This window comes from Diadema antillarum, unplaced genomic scaffold, assembly GCF_040938485.1.
Source record: "Diadema antillarum isolate AM-2024a unplaced genomic scaffold, OU_Dant_1.0 seq00001857_RagTag, whole genome shotgun sequence".
In the NCBI taxonomy this organism is placed as follows: Eukaryota; Metazoa; Echinodermata; class Echinoidea; order Diadematoida; family Diadematidae; genus Diadema; species Diadema antillarum.
Genome location: NW_027272529.1, coordinates 120,622 through 135,653, shown reverse-complemented (window position 1 = coordinate 135,653; position 15,032 = coordinate 120,622). Strand labels below are relative to the sequence as shown.

At 37.2% G+C, this 15,032-nt stretch overlaps 1 protein-coding gene across 1 annotated transcript in view; it reads right to left on the bottom strand.

The window, feature by feature from the left end:
• The window catches only part of LOC139712788 (cytosolic carboxypeptidase 1-like), a 60,746-nt gene extending 54,356 nt beyond the window's left edge, over positions 1 to 6,390 (bottom strand). Inside the window, exon 1 of the mRNA XM_071624579.1 lies at positions 6,188 to 6,390. Coding sequence (XP_071480680.1) covers positions 6,188 to 6,231 — 44 coding nt within the window. The 5' untranslated portion in view covers positions 6,232 to 6,390. The remainder of the gene's footprint in view (positions 1 to 6,187) is intronic.
• Positions 6,391 to 15,032: the final 8,642 nt, after the last annotated feature.

Below are 15,032 nucleotides of genomic sequence, written 5' to 3'. Positions count from 1 at the left end.
TTGCAACACAAAATTTTCCATCATTTTGGCTCATAATATGTGAGCTGTTACCATGGCAACATACTTTTTGTCACTGTCAAGAAATGTGTCATGCTGACCTATATCCTAAGACAAACATTCAACATGAATTCCATGAGAATTGGAAGAACACTGATGAAGCAGTTTTGCCATGAAGCATTTTGCCCTATATTTTACCAATAACATGCCGTTACCATGGCAACGCACTTTTTGCCACTGCGGAAATATGTGTCTTGCACATTAACATATTCAGATGAACATCTGTACCTAATTTCATAAAAATTGATCAAAAACTGTGGGAGGAGTTCGCGACGCAAGATTTGTACCCATTTTTGCCCATAATATGCCGTTACCATGGCAACGTACTTTTGGGTACTGTCAAAAAATACGTCTTGCACATCTACAACCCAAGGCACACATCTGTGCCAAGTTTTATGGGAATCGGTTGAAAACTGAGGAAGTAGTTCGCGACGCAAGATTTGCAACGGACCGCCCGACCGTCCGCTGATTCCTATTACCCCCTTCAAACTTCGTTTGGCGGGGGTATAATGAATTTCTATAAAATGCAATGAAATCTTTTATCTGTGTGACCTTACATAATGTAGGTCCCTTTTTGATTTTCAGTCTACTGGGCCTTTTCTCTCTCAGACTTTTAAACTAGATATGGAATCTTCAGTCTATGAAATAGGAGTTCCCTCAGGCAAAGACTGCAAAGGCTCATCATCCTCAGTTCGAGTCACTGAAGAATGTAAAAATGCTATATTTAGAAAAAAGTGAATATTTTGAAAAAAGTGCACATTTCCTCGACTCGTCACTGACATTATGTTAAGGGTAATCATTCCCCTTTGCCTTCTGAAAGAGGGAAGTCAAGTGTTCTTTTATTACGCGGGAAAGTGAAAATATCTTGAATTTTCCTTCTACTTTTTCTAATATATAATTGTACGCATGTAGCATCACAAGCTGTAGTAGTCTTCTCATCTGGCAGTGACCAAGCAGAAACTTCAAAAATTCATAACTTTTAAATGGATTGTTTGATTTTCCTAAAACTCTTGATGATGTGTTGAACTATTAATATTGCTGCATTCACTCAATCCACATGTATATGAAGGTGAACTTGTCCTTTAAGCTCTGAATATCACTCTGATTGGGCCTTGAATGGTGCTGTGGTGTACCTTTTCCACCAGGTAAACTTCTTTGCTGTATTGTGCTACATTGTATGAGGGGGATGGGTTGCCATTGTCGTTGGGTGCATGAACCATGAGAGACTCGTTTTGTGCTTTCGCAGGTTGGGCGATATGCTGCTATTAAATCTGCGATAATAAGCTATAAAAGCTTTGGAATTCATAACGGTTATTGCAGCACTATGCAAAGCAATGGTTAAAAACTCAAAAAAATTCACCTCTGTATGTTTCCTTTATGTACTCAACCACCAAAATCCTTGAAACTTTCCAATAAAATGGGTATTGCTCCATATGAACATATTCTTCTAACAAGAGTACAACTGGAAGGTAATAGTAATCACTGATATACAGCGTGTCCCAGAAAAAACGAAACCGAGTTTCATTGCAATTTTTTGCGATCATAATCTTATATTTGTTTTATGAGATATGCATGAATGGAAAGACTTACTTCTCTTCTTTCATATGATGCACAACTCATTGTTCATAATTCATGCATGGCTGAGTAAGAACAATAGAAAGTAATGCTACTAAATTTTCATTTGCACGAGCAAATGGCGACTTTGGAGTAGTTTTTTAGGCTTTTTGGCAATCCTTTGTAAAAAATGAAATCATAGCCTTAATATCCATTCTTTTTCCTTTCAAATGACATCTCATGCGTTAAAAAAAAATATCTACGCCTGCTCGAGAAAACTAAATTTGAAAATATGCTTCCATTTTACTCAGAAAGATGGATAGTAATTGAGGAGTCAGTTAGCTTTCCCTACGCCTGCCCGACTGAGCAGATAACAATGGCCTTCATGCTTCAATGAATTTACACAAACATGAAGGGAGGGGTTATAAGGGAATGTTACAGACGGTTCGGAATAGGGTCGTAAATTAGCACATGATCCAACCACAGAGCAAGCGTGTTCCCTAGCGGAATGTGAAGGGGGTGGAAAGTAACTGAAAAAGCCTTCCGAGCCCCCCCCCCCCCCCCCCCACACACACACACACACAAACCAAACAACAGAAGACGACTTTCTGCCCTGCACTTGTACCATTGAAATGCTAGAAGCACAAGTTCAGTGATAAATAAAGTGAAGAACCCTCTCTTTCTGCTTCACCTCCACCTTCAAAAACTTCAAAACCCTGTCACTGATGACGGACTAACCACGCGTGAGGGAAATGTAGAGAGGAATGAAAACAGTGAAATAAGTTTGAGGTATAAAATCATCAAAATGTGTATCATTGATGTAAGATTTCCCTAATAGCCACTGGACTGCGTGCAGCCTGAGAATACTCACGATATTAGTCTTCAATTATTGGTTATGTCTCATAGCTTATTCTAAGTAGATGACAACAAAGGGCTGTCCGTCTCATACAGCATTCTCTGTAAATACCCCCCCCCCCTCAACAACATTCACTGTAGCACTGCGGTTGTTTCGTGTGAATGCAATGGTGCAGATGAGCCCATTGTCTAATGCTATGTCGGGAGAGCTGAATGCTTGTTTTCTTCGACTATCCGTAGAATTGGCAGAAATGAAGCATGCTTTCATACATATTTTTCTTAAGGGTGCGTTATTCATATTTGACACGTAAGGTCTCATATGAAAGAAGATAAGAATATTTGGGTTAAGAACTTCGTTTTTCGAAAACGTAACGTTAAAAGTCTGAAAAATTCACTTAAAGTCACCATTTGCGCGTGCAAATGAAAATTTGGTAGCACCACTTTTCATTGTTCTAACTCAGTCATGCATGAACAATGAACATTAAGTTGTACATCAAATAAAAGAAGAAAAGTTTATCTTTCCATTGATGTATAGCTCTTAAAGAAAATTTATGACTTCGATAGTAAAAAGTTGCATGGAAACCCGGTTTCGTTTTTTCTGGGACACGCTGTATAGTAAATATGTTACATCTGAGTCTTTTACGAAGTATGGTACTACATACCTAAGTGGGGGTTGGGTGTGCATGTATGCAATACTTCGGTTTTTGAAAAGTGTGTGTGCGTGGGGGGGGGGGGGGGGTGGAGTGCATGTGGGGAGTTGAGTGAATGGCTGTGTGTATTTTAATACCTGGGTGAATATCTGTGTGTATTTAACTTGGTTTGTAACTAGCTTGAAGGCAAAGTGTGTATTTTTGACTAATGATGTACACTAGATTCTTTGATGAAGTTTTTGAGCATGTGTGTCATTGGGTGTGCATGTGTGCATGCATGTGTGTGTGGGTGTCTGTGTGTTTGTCACAATTAAAAATGAATTTCTATGAAATGCAATGAAATCTTTGATCAGTGTGACCTTACATCTTGAGTATAGGTTCCTTTTTGATTTTCAGTCTCTTGGGCCTTTTCTCTCTCAGACTCTTAAACTAGATATGGAATCTTCAGTCTATGAAACAGGAATTCCCTCAGGCAAAGACTGCAAAGGCTATTCATCCTCAGTTCGAGTCACTGAAGAATGTAAAAATGCTATATATAGTAATATATGGTCACGCCGTGCAACCAGTTATTGCATTAGCTGAAGTGGCAATGACATTTAGTTACATTCAGATGGTGATCTTTATCAAACCTTGAGGATCTTTGAGGATACATGTAAGCTCTGGCCCCCTTAAATTCGGGGAACAAAGTTATTGTAGCTTTTATGGATTTATCCAAAGCTTTTAATTCTCTTTCACATTATATTTTGTTGGAAAAATTATACCATTATGGAATACGAGGCGTTTGTTTTGACTGGTTTAAATCATATCTGTTAGATAGGAAACAATACACTGTATTTAATTCTTGTACATCCACACAAAAAATCATTAGTACAGGAGTACCCCAGGGCTCAATTCTTGGGCCATTACTGTTTTTATTGTATATTATATATTTTATATGAAAAAGGAAAGGTGCGCAACAGGATATTGGCAATCTGTCTGTCAAAATAGATTCAGATTCTTTAATGTTTTATGATTCTGGAAATTTTCTTGGTGTCACATTGACTAGCACTTTAAGTTGGAAGGAACATATTAATTCTGTTTGCCAAAAGTGTCTCGTTTTGGGGGAATTTTAAACCGGTTGAAATATGAATTGCCAAAGCCTATACTATTTATTTTATATAATTCTTATGTTTTATCACATTTGACATATTGTAATTCTATCTGGGGGAATACATATTCTTCCCACTTGCAAAAGTTGATAGTTTTACATAAGAAGGCTATACATATCTGCACTGGCTCTACATATCAAGCGCCCACATCTGAATTATTCAAATCATTGAAAACTCTGAAGTTAACAGATATGAATAAGATGCAAATTGCCTCGTTGATGCAACGTTATCATTCACAAACTCTCCCTCCGTATTTTATGAATATGTTCATGATTAATGCTGATGTCCACACTCATTATACTAGATCATGTCATCAGTTTCACCAATGGTCTTTCTCAAATGATAAGTCCAAATATTCATTACGGTATACTGGACCTGTATTGTGGAATGATTTGAATGTGAACCATGTTTTTAATGTACAATTTAATAATATTTTTTAAAAACAGTATAAAAAGATTCTTCTGAGTTTATACTGAAGTTCCATATGAAAGTATCGGTTTTAGATTTTGGGTGATATCCTTAATATGTATGTTGACCATGTCAATTTGTTTGTTTGTTTGTTTGTTTGTTTCTGTATTGTTTGCTTGTTTGTTTTCTCAGTTCAAATCTGTTTCTATACATTATTAGGCATGCATAGTCTTACAAGCCATTTAAAGGCTTTCTCATGTGATGTGCATTCCATTTTTCATCATTACAGTTGTGTACTTTGTGCTGATTTGTATAGCATATGAATGTAACAATACCTTGTGTTAACATTGTTTTGATTTGTATGTCATGTGTTTTTTATCCTTGTGGAATGATGCAAATAAACGAAATGAAATGAAAACCACGAGTGTTCACACAACAAAGCTTATCCTCGGAAGGTACAAAATTGTAGCTATCCTCGAGGACAGGCTAACTGCCCCCACATCCCCCCCCCCCTGTAACTAATAACTACATTTACCTATCACATTGTAAGTTCCTATCAACAAGAATGTTGTCCACGCGATGCTAAACTATGAGTTAGGACCCCCCCCCCCCCCCCACCCCTTGGCCCACTGATAGAGTGCTAACTCTCACTGGTATCCCAGTACTGTTTTTTTTTTTTTTGTTCTTTATGTAGTACTACAACAAAATTATCATTGGAATCATTCATATCAGTGCATTATTGACGAATTATTGGCCCTGAATTGAGGTGGGACACTTGTGAGCTAAATTTACACAACTGCCAGCCCAGCTTTGGACAACACCTGGCACTGTAGCTCATAAAGATTCCATTAATATTGTGAGTTTGTGGATAGCGCTGTGTTATAATAATGTAATTGTCAAACAAATATTCGTTTGTAGTGGCTTGCTACAAAAAGTATGTGCTCATGAGTGGGAAGGTAAAAACTCTTGGATGAGGTTTGCCAAATCATGGATAAAAGCCATACAGATCTTTCCACCTCTAAATCATCACTCTTCACTTCAAGATGAAAAATCTCAGTACAGTGATTTGTTTTTTGTTTTTTTTTTTCTCTCTCTCCCACTTTTGATTTCTCTTTCCCTTTCCCTTTCTTTCTCTCTCTCTCTCTCTCTCTCTCTCCTTCTGTCTCTCTTCATCTCTCTCTATCTTCTTGCTCTCTTCTCTCGTGGATATAATATTTCACAGTTTTAACATTAAGTGGAAAAACGAGGAAAGAAAATAGGATTTCATCAGGATTCGAACCCAAGACCTCCGGATTGCTAGCCCGGTGCTCTACCGACTGAGCTATAGAAAGCCACAGTGCAGTGTTCATCCTGGAAACCCTCAATTCTCAATGTTCGAAACATGTTGAGTTTTAACATTTCATTAGAGCTTTTCTCCCAAGCTCTGGATTTATGTCTCTTTGGATTCAAGCCATTATATTATGTACAATGTAATATCCACCACAAAACACACACCTGGACACAAGTCAGACTTACCCTGGTACAGAGTAGACCGTCTTTTCCAGCTTTGGTTTGCTCATGGTTGCTGTTTTCTCCCCCAAAAAGAGTTCATATGAAAGAGAGCACAGGGATATTTTTGTCTCTTATTGGCTACGAAACCATGGCAGCTGGAACACCACACAGCACTAGAACAGTCCAACAGTTACAGGTTCTACGGTCGTACTTGTCGTGCCAAGACCTATTTTGAGAAAGAGAAAAGGGGATTGAATAGAATAGGAAAGAAATGTATATGATTGGTCTGGTGTATGATAGTGTTTTCAATCAGTATGTTTGATTTGTTAATGAAGATGCATGGTGACCAAGCACAATAGTTCACTTGAACCGTCCCACCCAGATGAGCTAAAAAAATAATAATAATTAATCATAACATGAAATGAAAATTAATACAAATAAAATGATAATGATTATGATGATCAATGACGATGATGATGATAATGATAATGATAATGATAATAATAATAATAATAATAACAATCATAATAATATAATAATAATAATAATAACAATAATAATATATTGACAAAAACACACCATTGTCATTAGGCACCTACTTGTTTTGCTTATTTTCTGAAACTGTACATGACCACTGTAGTTACAGGGTGCTAAATAAGCACTTGCCCGATTGCCCAGGGCAAATAAAAAATCAAATTCGGGCAAGTGTTTTCGAACAATGATAACAAATACTTGAAAAAAGTTTTGAAGCCACTTTTTTTTCCCATTTATTTCCCCCCCCCCCCCCCTTAACAAACTCACAGTCAACCATACAGAAGCCCAATATGTAATGTTTGTTTAGTGATGCAACAACATTTCAGCAACTTTCCAACTTATGATGCAATGCACCAGCAACACATCGATGATCGGACCAAGTTTGTTACTCTATTGTGTTTAAGCATGCGAATCAATGTGTGCTATTTATTCAAATGATTTTGTTTTATTAAGCCCTTGATTAACACAAGATTTTCTTTGTTATTCCTTACATTTTGGACTTTCTTTTCGGGCAAGTAAAATTAATGTTCGGGCAAGCATTTTGCAGCAAATTTGAAAATTTGCTTGACCGACCGGGCAAGTGGTAAAATAAAGTTATGTAGCACCCTGGTACTTTTGTAGTTAGCCATCTAATATTAGATTTTATGTGAGGTTTCTTTCAAGTATTAAATTAACCAGGAGCTAAAAATAAATGATTATGGCAAGCAAAAAGGAGTCCCTTGAGAAACGTGTGTGGGCGCCGTGAGTGTGAATGTGTGTCTGCCTCTGTCTGCAAGTCTGTGTGTGCTTTAGGAACTGCATTTCTCAACCAACTTCATTCAACTTGCCGTAAATCATTTGTAGATCTCTACACTAAATTTCAGCTCTTGGTTACCAGAGAGATGCATCGCATAATATTGCTTCAGTTTCAGATTGCACAGGCAGTGTATGTTGCGAACACAGTACGCTCCAATGAAGTGAGTTGTTTTGAGTGACAACATGAGAGTCAATGTTGATATACAATGACGCCTTCCCAGAGCCGGTTCCAAAGGTTCAATTGCATCATATGAATTGTATTTAATAAGCTATCAAATACAAGTATTTTCTGTAACTTTTAATCTAGTCTAATGTTCTTTGACACACTGAAGCTACATTATAATAAATAATTCATAACCTTGTATTGTATGCATATCATGTTTGAAAGATGCAGCCTGTTTTCTCTTAAAATTCACAGTAATCAGGGCAGCAAAGACGAGTAAAGCTTCACAAAAAGTTTTTGATCTTAATGACCTCTTGCCAAACTAGATTTCAAGCTGGAAATTAGCAGACGAATTAAGACATGGTCCTCATTTTGGACCGCTATTTACCAGTTGTTGCGCACTGAATGGTGAATAGTCATCTTTTGTGCCAGTGAAGTTGGTCGTAATGTTCAGTCAACAGCAACCAGATTACAAATGACTAGTGTGAGCTCACAGAGATATTTACATACTACTGTCAGCCTTGCCTCCAGACAGCACTGTGCCATGATTGGTACATCTACTAAATTACATGATTCCTATATATGGGTGATAATGTTAATGGGTGCAAATGAATGAAGTTGTATTACAGCCTATAGTATACAAATCATGGGTGTGTACCAATCAAGGACGAGCTGTACCAATATTACCAATCATGGCACCAAGGAAGGTAACATAAAAACCAATTTTTTTGCAAAATTTTTCTCATAGTCAAATAACTTGTTAAGTATACATTTAGAATGTCATTATATTGACACACAATGCTCCAAAAGATACACTCAAGACTTCATCTATTTTGGAACTAGGTCTATACTCTCAAAAACAGTTAAGTGTACCAAACCTGGGCACATCTAGTCTAGAGTAACTGCGTCAGTAAGCGGCCGTGCAGCCGTTCGCGGCAGGTACAACATACACGGTAATATACAGCTAAACACAGCATTGCACTGTTACATGCACACTACACATATACTAACACACTAGCAATCAACAAAAACCAACCGATAAAATGGGCACGATCTCTGACGAAAGTGAAATTTTCTCACCTAAATGACAACATATCGCATCCAAAATGAAATTTTCGGTACTTCTTAACAAAACAGAACTTAAGAAACAATGGTCCAAGAAACGGGATTTTTTGTCGTTTTCTCGATGTTCATGGATTTTGAAAACATATCCTCACGTAAAATAGAATTTTCGCGAGCCGATGTGGGCCGCCATTTTTTTCGGAAAGTGGATGTTACCATCGAAAAAAAATGAGAAAAACATGAGAAAGACATCAACAACACCGCCAGAATTGCGATCTTGTTTGCGGCCAATGCATGTGCGCACGCTATTTTCACGTGCTTTCGCAATGGGAATTGGCGCTTACGCAATGTTCGCGAGACATGTGAAGGCGTTCAGCTAAAGATCGCGGAGCACGCGCGTATTGCATAGGGATTGTACATCGTGCCGCAAGCAGAAATACTACATCGCATATCACCCTTATCGGCGAAAATTGTGCCGGGTTTTGCCCTCGTAAATCATGAAAACTGCGTTGGTCAATGGTAAATTTCTTTCATGAAAACAATTGCGTTAATGAATAATCTTGTCTATGATATATGAAATGGTTGAAAATAATTTGCCTGATTTGTTTACAAGTTGGAAAAACCCTTAACAATGCTTAAACTGCCGCAAACGGGATATTTTACTCTAGACCTACTTTATTTTCCTTTGCAGCTACTCTGTGTAGATTCTACACTGTGTACATGAAGAGTAAAATTGAGGTTAGGAGAAAAGTAAATTTATACCCGAAATCCTTTATTTACCTCTATGACTGTACGTCTCAATAACCTCAACGTAGTCAACATACAGATCATTCTTGTCATTTGAATGCACCTGACGTGATGATATTGACGCCGAGGATTACGACCATGGTGCATAACATGACATTTCCCGTGATTGAATTTGAGCTGCCATATCGATATCTGGGACCAGACCTCAAGTTTGTGGATGGTATCCTGCATATGGCTGCAGAACTGTGTTGTGTATCACCAGGATCACTAACGAAAAACGTTACGTTAGACTTAACTTAGACTCAAGCAGAGCCTAATTGACCCCTTGATTGCCAGCATTTGATTTGGCATCGTCTGCAAACAGTCTCATGTGATAGTTCTAGAATTTTACACATTTACAGTCAACATCTCCAGAGATATCATTCACAAATATTAGGAACACTGCACTACTACTCTACTAGCCCGCACTGCCCTGACTACCTACGGACTGAGAAAGCAGCAGCAGTGGACTTTTTTTTTTTTTTTGGTCTGTAACGTTAGACTGAGGTTTTGCTTTAGGCCTAAAATTTGCGGCTCTCATCACTCACCTGTATTTAACCCAGGCAGTAGATTCCGCAGAAAGGTAGCGAGACTCTGCTCTGCCCTGCTCTGCTCTGTAAACGCTATACCACCACTGCACCAGTGCACCACGCACGGAAGGTAAGTCTGGAAGTTTAGGCAGCTGAAGTTTCCCCGAAGAAAAGATGGCCGAAAGGATTTAGAGCCGGGCCTAGTTTGCAAGATCATTAGCATGCAGCACAGGATCTGCAGCTAGCTGTAGCTGATGTTTATGTAGTGAGTGCAATAATGTGAATGCTATGATACCGGTAGATGCTAAGCACATTAACGCTGCACATGAGTAATGTTGACAATCTATAATTATCATGCATGCTATGCACACTACACTCGTATCGTACAGTGTACTCCGGTTAAATCTTTGGTTATGCGCGACCCTGACGACTACGCACAGTAGGCTATGGCAAGCCAAAAATGTATAACTTACAAAATTTCATTTTTGAAAACAATTATATTATTTTCCGGGGGCCGGGGGTCACAAAACCCAACATACATTGTATTCTAGAAAGGTACGTAATAAACTACGACACAGGGTTTAAAATTCATCATTGATCCTACACATCCAGATCCAGGTCCAGATTTTGATATCCAGATGTAAACCATTACTCTCTTTTTTTATATATACAATTTATCTTTTTAAAACTGTTTGCCTGTTCATCACGATAGTTTGTCTTTTTGAAATCCACTTGCCATTTATAAATCATTCATCAGGTTGCAAACTATACATCTTTTCATGAATCAATTTGTTTACGAATTGTTTGTCTTTTCACAATCACTCTCCATTTGTAAATCGTATTTGCACAAAGTGTTTTGTCTGTTTAAAGACACCAGGGTGTTATTTGTCTTTCTCATTACCATGATTTATCTCTCTAAGCCCTAATCCTTACAGCTTTCTATCAATTTCTGGAAGAAATATCTCTCTTGATTTTTTTTCTTTCTGAAATTTATCCCTCTTTTTCTCACAAGAACAAAATCTTTCACCATTATGGCCACGTGCGCACGCAAGCGAACAAGACAGCCAGAGACTTTGAGATGATTGTGGTGAAGTACTTTGAACGTAGCTGGCGGAACCGGGGGGGGGGGGGGGGGTCCCCCCCCCCCCCCACCGGCACCCCCACTTTTTTTTTTTTTACCACTGTGTACAAAGGAATACATAAGGTGTCATCACTTCGGGGCCCCCTCCCACACAGCAAACGTTCCGCCGCCGGTGTTGTGGCAAAGGCCCTCTCAGGGCTTCACAGAACATTTTTGCACACAAGATTTGTAAGAAAAATCACAACCATTTCACAATACTTATGATTAATTCATTGTTATTTTACAATGATTTTAAAATTTCAAAATTCTTGCATTTTATCAAAAAGAATTGTTTCTCCTGCTCTAATGGGTACATACCTGTATTCTTGCACATCGTGACCATAGCATGTAGGCACCTATACGGTACTGAAAAAGTAACGTTTACAATAAGGTGCATGGCTTATTTTAAAAAAGAATCAATTGTTATAAACTAAATGAATGATTTTTTTCATAGATTATTGTGTAAAGTGAATTATTTTAGATGTTGTGATACAGACGAATTCTTGACAAAAAAAAAATGTGTGAATTTTTTTTTTCATGAAAGTGAAAAAAAAAAAGAAGATAACAATTATTCTCCTTCTTTATTTTAAGATGAAAGACCGATGTTGATATTTTTTATGCTGGCTTGCCATAAATTCTGTGCGACGATGCGTTACTTGAGCAGCCGATAGAGGGCATTCGTGTGCTAGTGCTCTGTAGTCACAGTCAGTGTACTATATAGTATGCCACTGTCACTCACCCACTCACTCCTCTGTTGACTTGTATCATCACTAACCCTTTACTTTTTGCTCAGCACAAATTTTTTTCATATATCGCTGTAAATTCCAAAAAGTTAAACGCTCTTTCTCTTCACTGCTCTCTTTATATTCGTGTAAAACAAAAACAGAGTATAACATTGCCTAAAAATGTAATCTTGGCATCTACTTTAATAAGTTCATTTTGTAATGCCAATTGTTTGATTGTATCAAATTATAATGCGTGTATTGTTTTGTTCTTGTTTGTATGTTATGCTTTTTCTTCGATAAAAACATAAAAACACGGGAAGCTGTTCCTCAAACTCTTGGATCCTCCTTTTGATTATTGCGTGATATATATGCTCATTTATCAATCACAGTATATAGACCTATGATAATACATGTTGTGATATTATACCCATATCATCCATTTTTACACATTGGTGCAGCTACGACTCCCCCAAACAAATCTAAGGGGTGCGTAGCATCCTCAGCACCCCCGGTTTTGAGTGAGACATCAATTCAATTCAATCATAGTTTATTTCCAATCATCGAAAAAAAAAACCATAGTACAAAGTATACATGTGATGAAATAATATTGTTCAAACGTTTGCAAAAGGTTCATGTAATACGAGACAAATATATAGAACAACATAATTGTAACATGTACAATATTTAGGAAAAACACTGTATAAATACTTCGTGGGCGAGCGGAAAATAAATTCGATTATGGAAAATAGTGATCCACTAAAAAGCAAAGCTTGTCGGACGTGGATCGCTAGATAAATAATGAGTAAATGATATACTATTCTACATGTAATTATTTTGAGATACACCGGTTGGGAAAAAAATATAGAATACCAATGCTAGTGCCCGGACACTGCTCACTGAACCACGTGTACCGGGAAAATATGACAAGGACAACACGTTCGTACACACATTCGAGTTACCCACACGTATATACACTGTAAGACGCGAGACAGTACCGAGAGGAGAGAAGACGGTACATCAAAGGAACTGATGTGAGTGTGCATGAATCTCGAGATCCATTCATAATGACACTATATCACCCGACACTGTCATTCGTGCATGGAATCACGAGGCCCTATAAAGATGTTTCTCAAAGATCTTAAAGGGTGTGTACAGTTCTGGTCGAGGTGAAGATTTAGCTTTTAAAGTTTTGTGAGATATTCAGAAACCACTCTATGAGATGTCAAAGAGCATGCGGTTCTAAGGGGTATCAAAATTTTATTCGATGAAAATCGGTTTTGAAATGGCTGAGATATCCAAAAACAAGGTAAAACAAAGAGATACTAATAAAGTTGGGGCATGTCGCCTTTTATTATTAGCACTTTTTTGGATATCTCAGCCATTTGAAAACCAATTTTCATCAAATAAACGTTGAATCCTTCTTAAACTTACATGCTCTTTCATATTTCATAAGAGGCTTTTCATTATCTCACTTGGGAATGTTCAAAACATGAATCCCTACCTCAACCAGTACTGTACAGTCCCTTTAATATGATCCTTGATTCCTATACTTTGAGTGTGTATGGTCGGTCAGTCACCTGCTGGAAGCACGCAACAGAAATCAAGCATTGATATCTGGTCAAAGATGGCTAGAACCCTTCAATGATTGTTAGAATTAACCTTCAAGGTCTAGAAGATCGACCGACCACGACAGACTAAGCGCGGTTTGCCTGCTGAAGAAAGTTCGGCCTATTTCAGTGAATAGTTAAACCTCTTACGTGATATTTTCAATTTTATCTGTTTATATGAGTAAATCCGGGGTAGAGATAGACTGAATTAGATGTAAATTCTTCTCATTCATCCAGTACAAGACAACATAAATAATAAGCCAATTGATAATTGGCGAAACAAGTGAGTTTGATCCCATTTTTTTTTATTCAACTTTATAATCATTGATCTTTTAAGGGTAAATGTCTCAATTCTTTTACTTTCCAAACGGCAATATATGCATAAATGCACGTTCAACCAACTTCCCTCGGTGTTCAATATGATTTCCTAATCCCCATAATTTCAATATTCATTCTTATCCCCAACTCGCCGTTCATCTGATTATCATCTTGAAATCCCAAGAATTGTTATGGCACAAAAATTCATACACCATCGTGGCTTTGATGATTGGAATTTTTTACTCGATGACCTTAAACAATGTTGATCTATTAATTCATTTGAAAACACAGTTTAAAGATATGATGTTAACTCAATACTTGTCTGAATATCACAGCACGTTGCTATTTATCGTGTTTTTGTGTTGTTGTTGTTTGTTTGTTTGTTTTTGGTTTGTTTTTTGTTTTGTTTTTTGCTATTCACTTCTGTTGTCAAAGTAAGGGCTCCGAACTGAACATACACAACAAACATGAACATTATAACATACCCACAACTGAACCACGCAAACACTTCACATTTTGCACAATGCACCGCTGCACCCTTTCTCTTTTTCTTTTCTTTTTTTTTTTGTCCATCATTCTTATCTCTCTCTCTCTCTCTCTCTCCTCTCCCCTCAGTGAGTGGTGACTTGAATATGAAGAGTTTGTTCGCAAAAACCGATAAGTCCATATTTGTCAAATGGAGATATTTGCGATTAAAGGTCAAGAAAAATAAAGAGAATAATAAGAAATGTTTTGCTTCTTTTGACCATAACTTCAAGAATGTATACATGTAGTGACCAATATATCAATTACAAGGTATCATTTTGTACTGTATGTGACAGAGACCGTACTTCAAAATCTTCCAAAATGGACTTAGCGGTTTTTGCGAACAAACTCTTCATATCTTCTTAATATAATATTCTAAGGCCATTATCCCCGCTAAGCGTTTGCTTATGATGATTGTTATCTCTAGAGTTGCTCAATTTGTCTTTTGATTCGCATGTTTGCATATGCATAAAATACAGCCTGCTTGTTTCCATGATTTCGCATTTTAATAGAATAATGCTGGATATTTGAATCAATCATGAATTGTTTAAACTGTTAGATTCAATAATTGTGCTCAATGAGTTCGTTCAATTGACTTTCTATTACATTCATATAATATTATGGAAAAGATATTTAGAAATCAAATCAAATCTGAATCAAACCAATCAATATATCAAATCAAGCATGAAAGAAGGAAATAATTG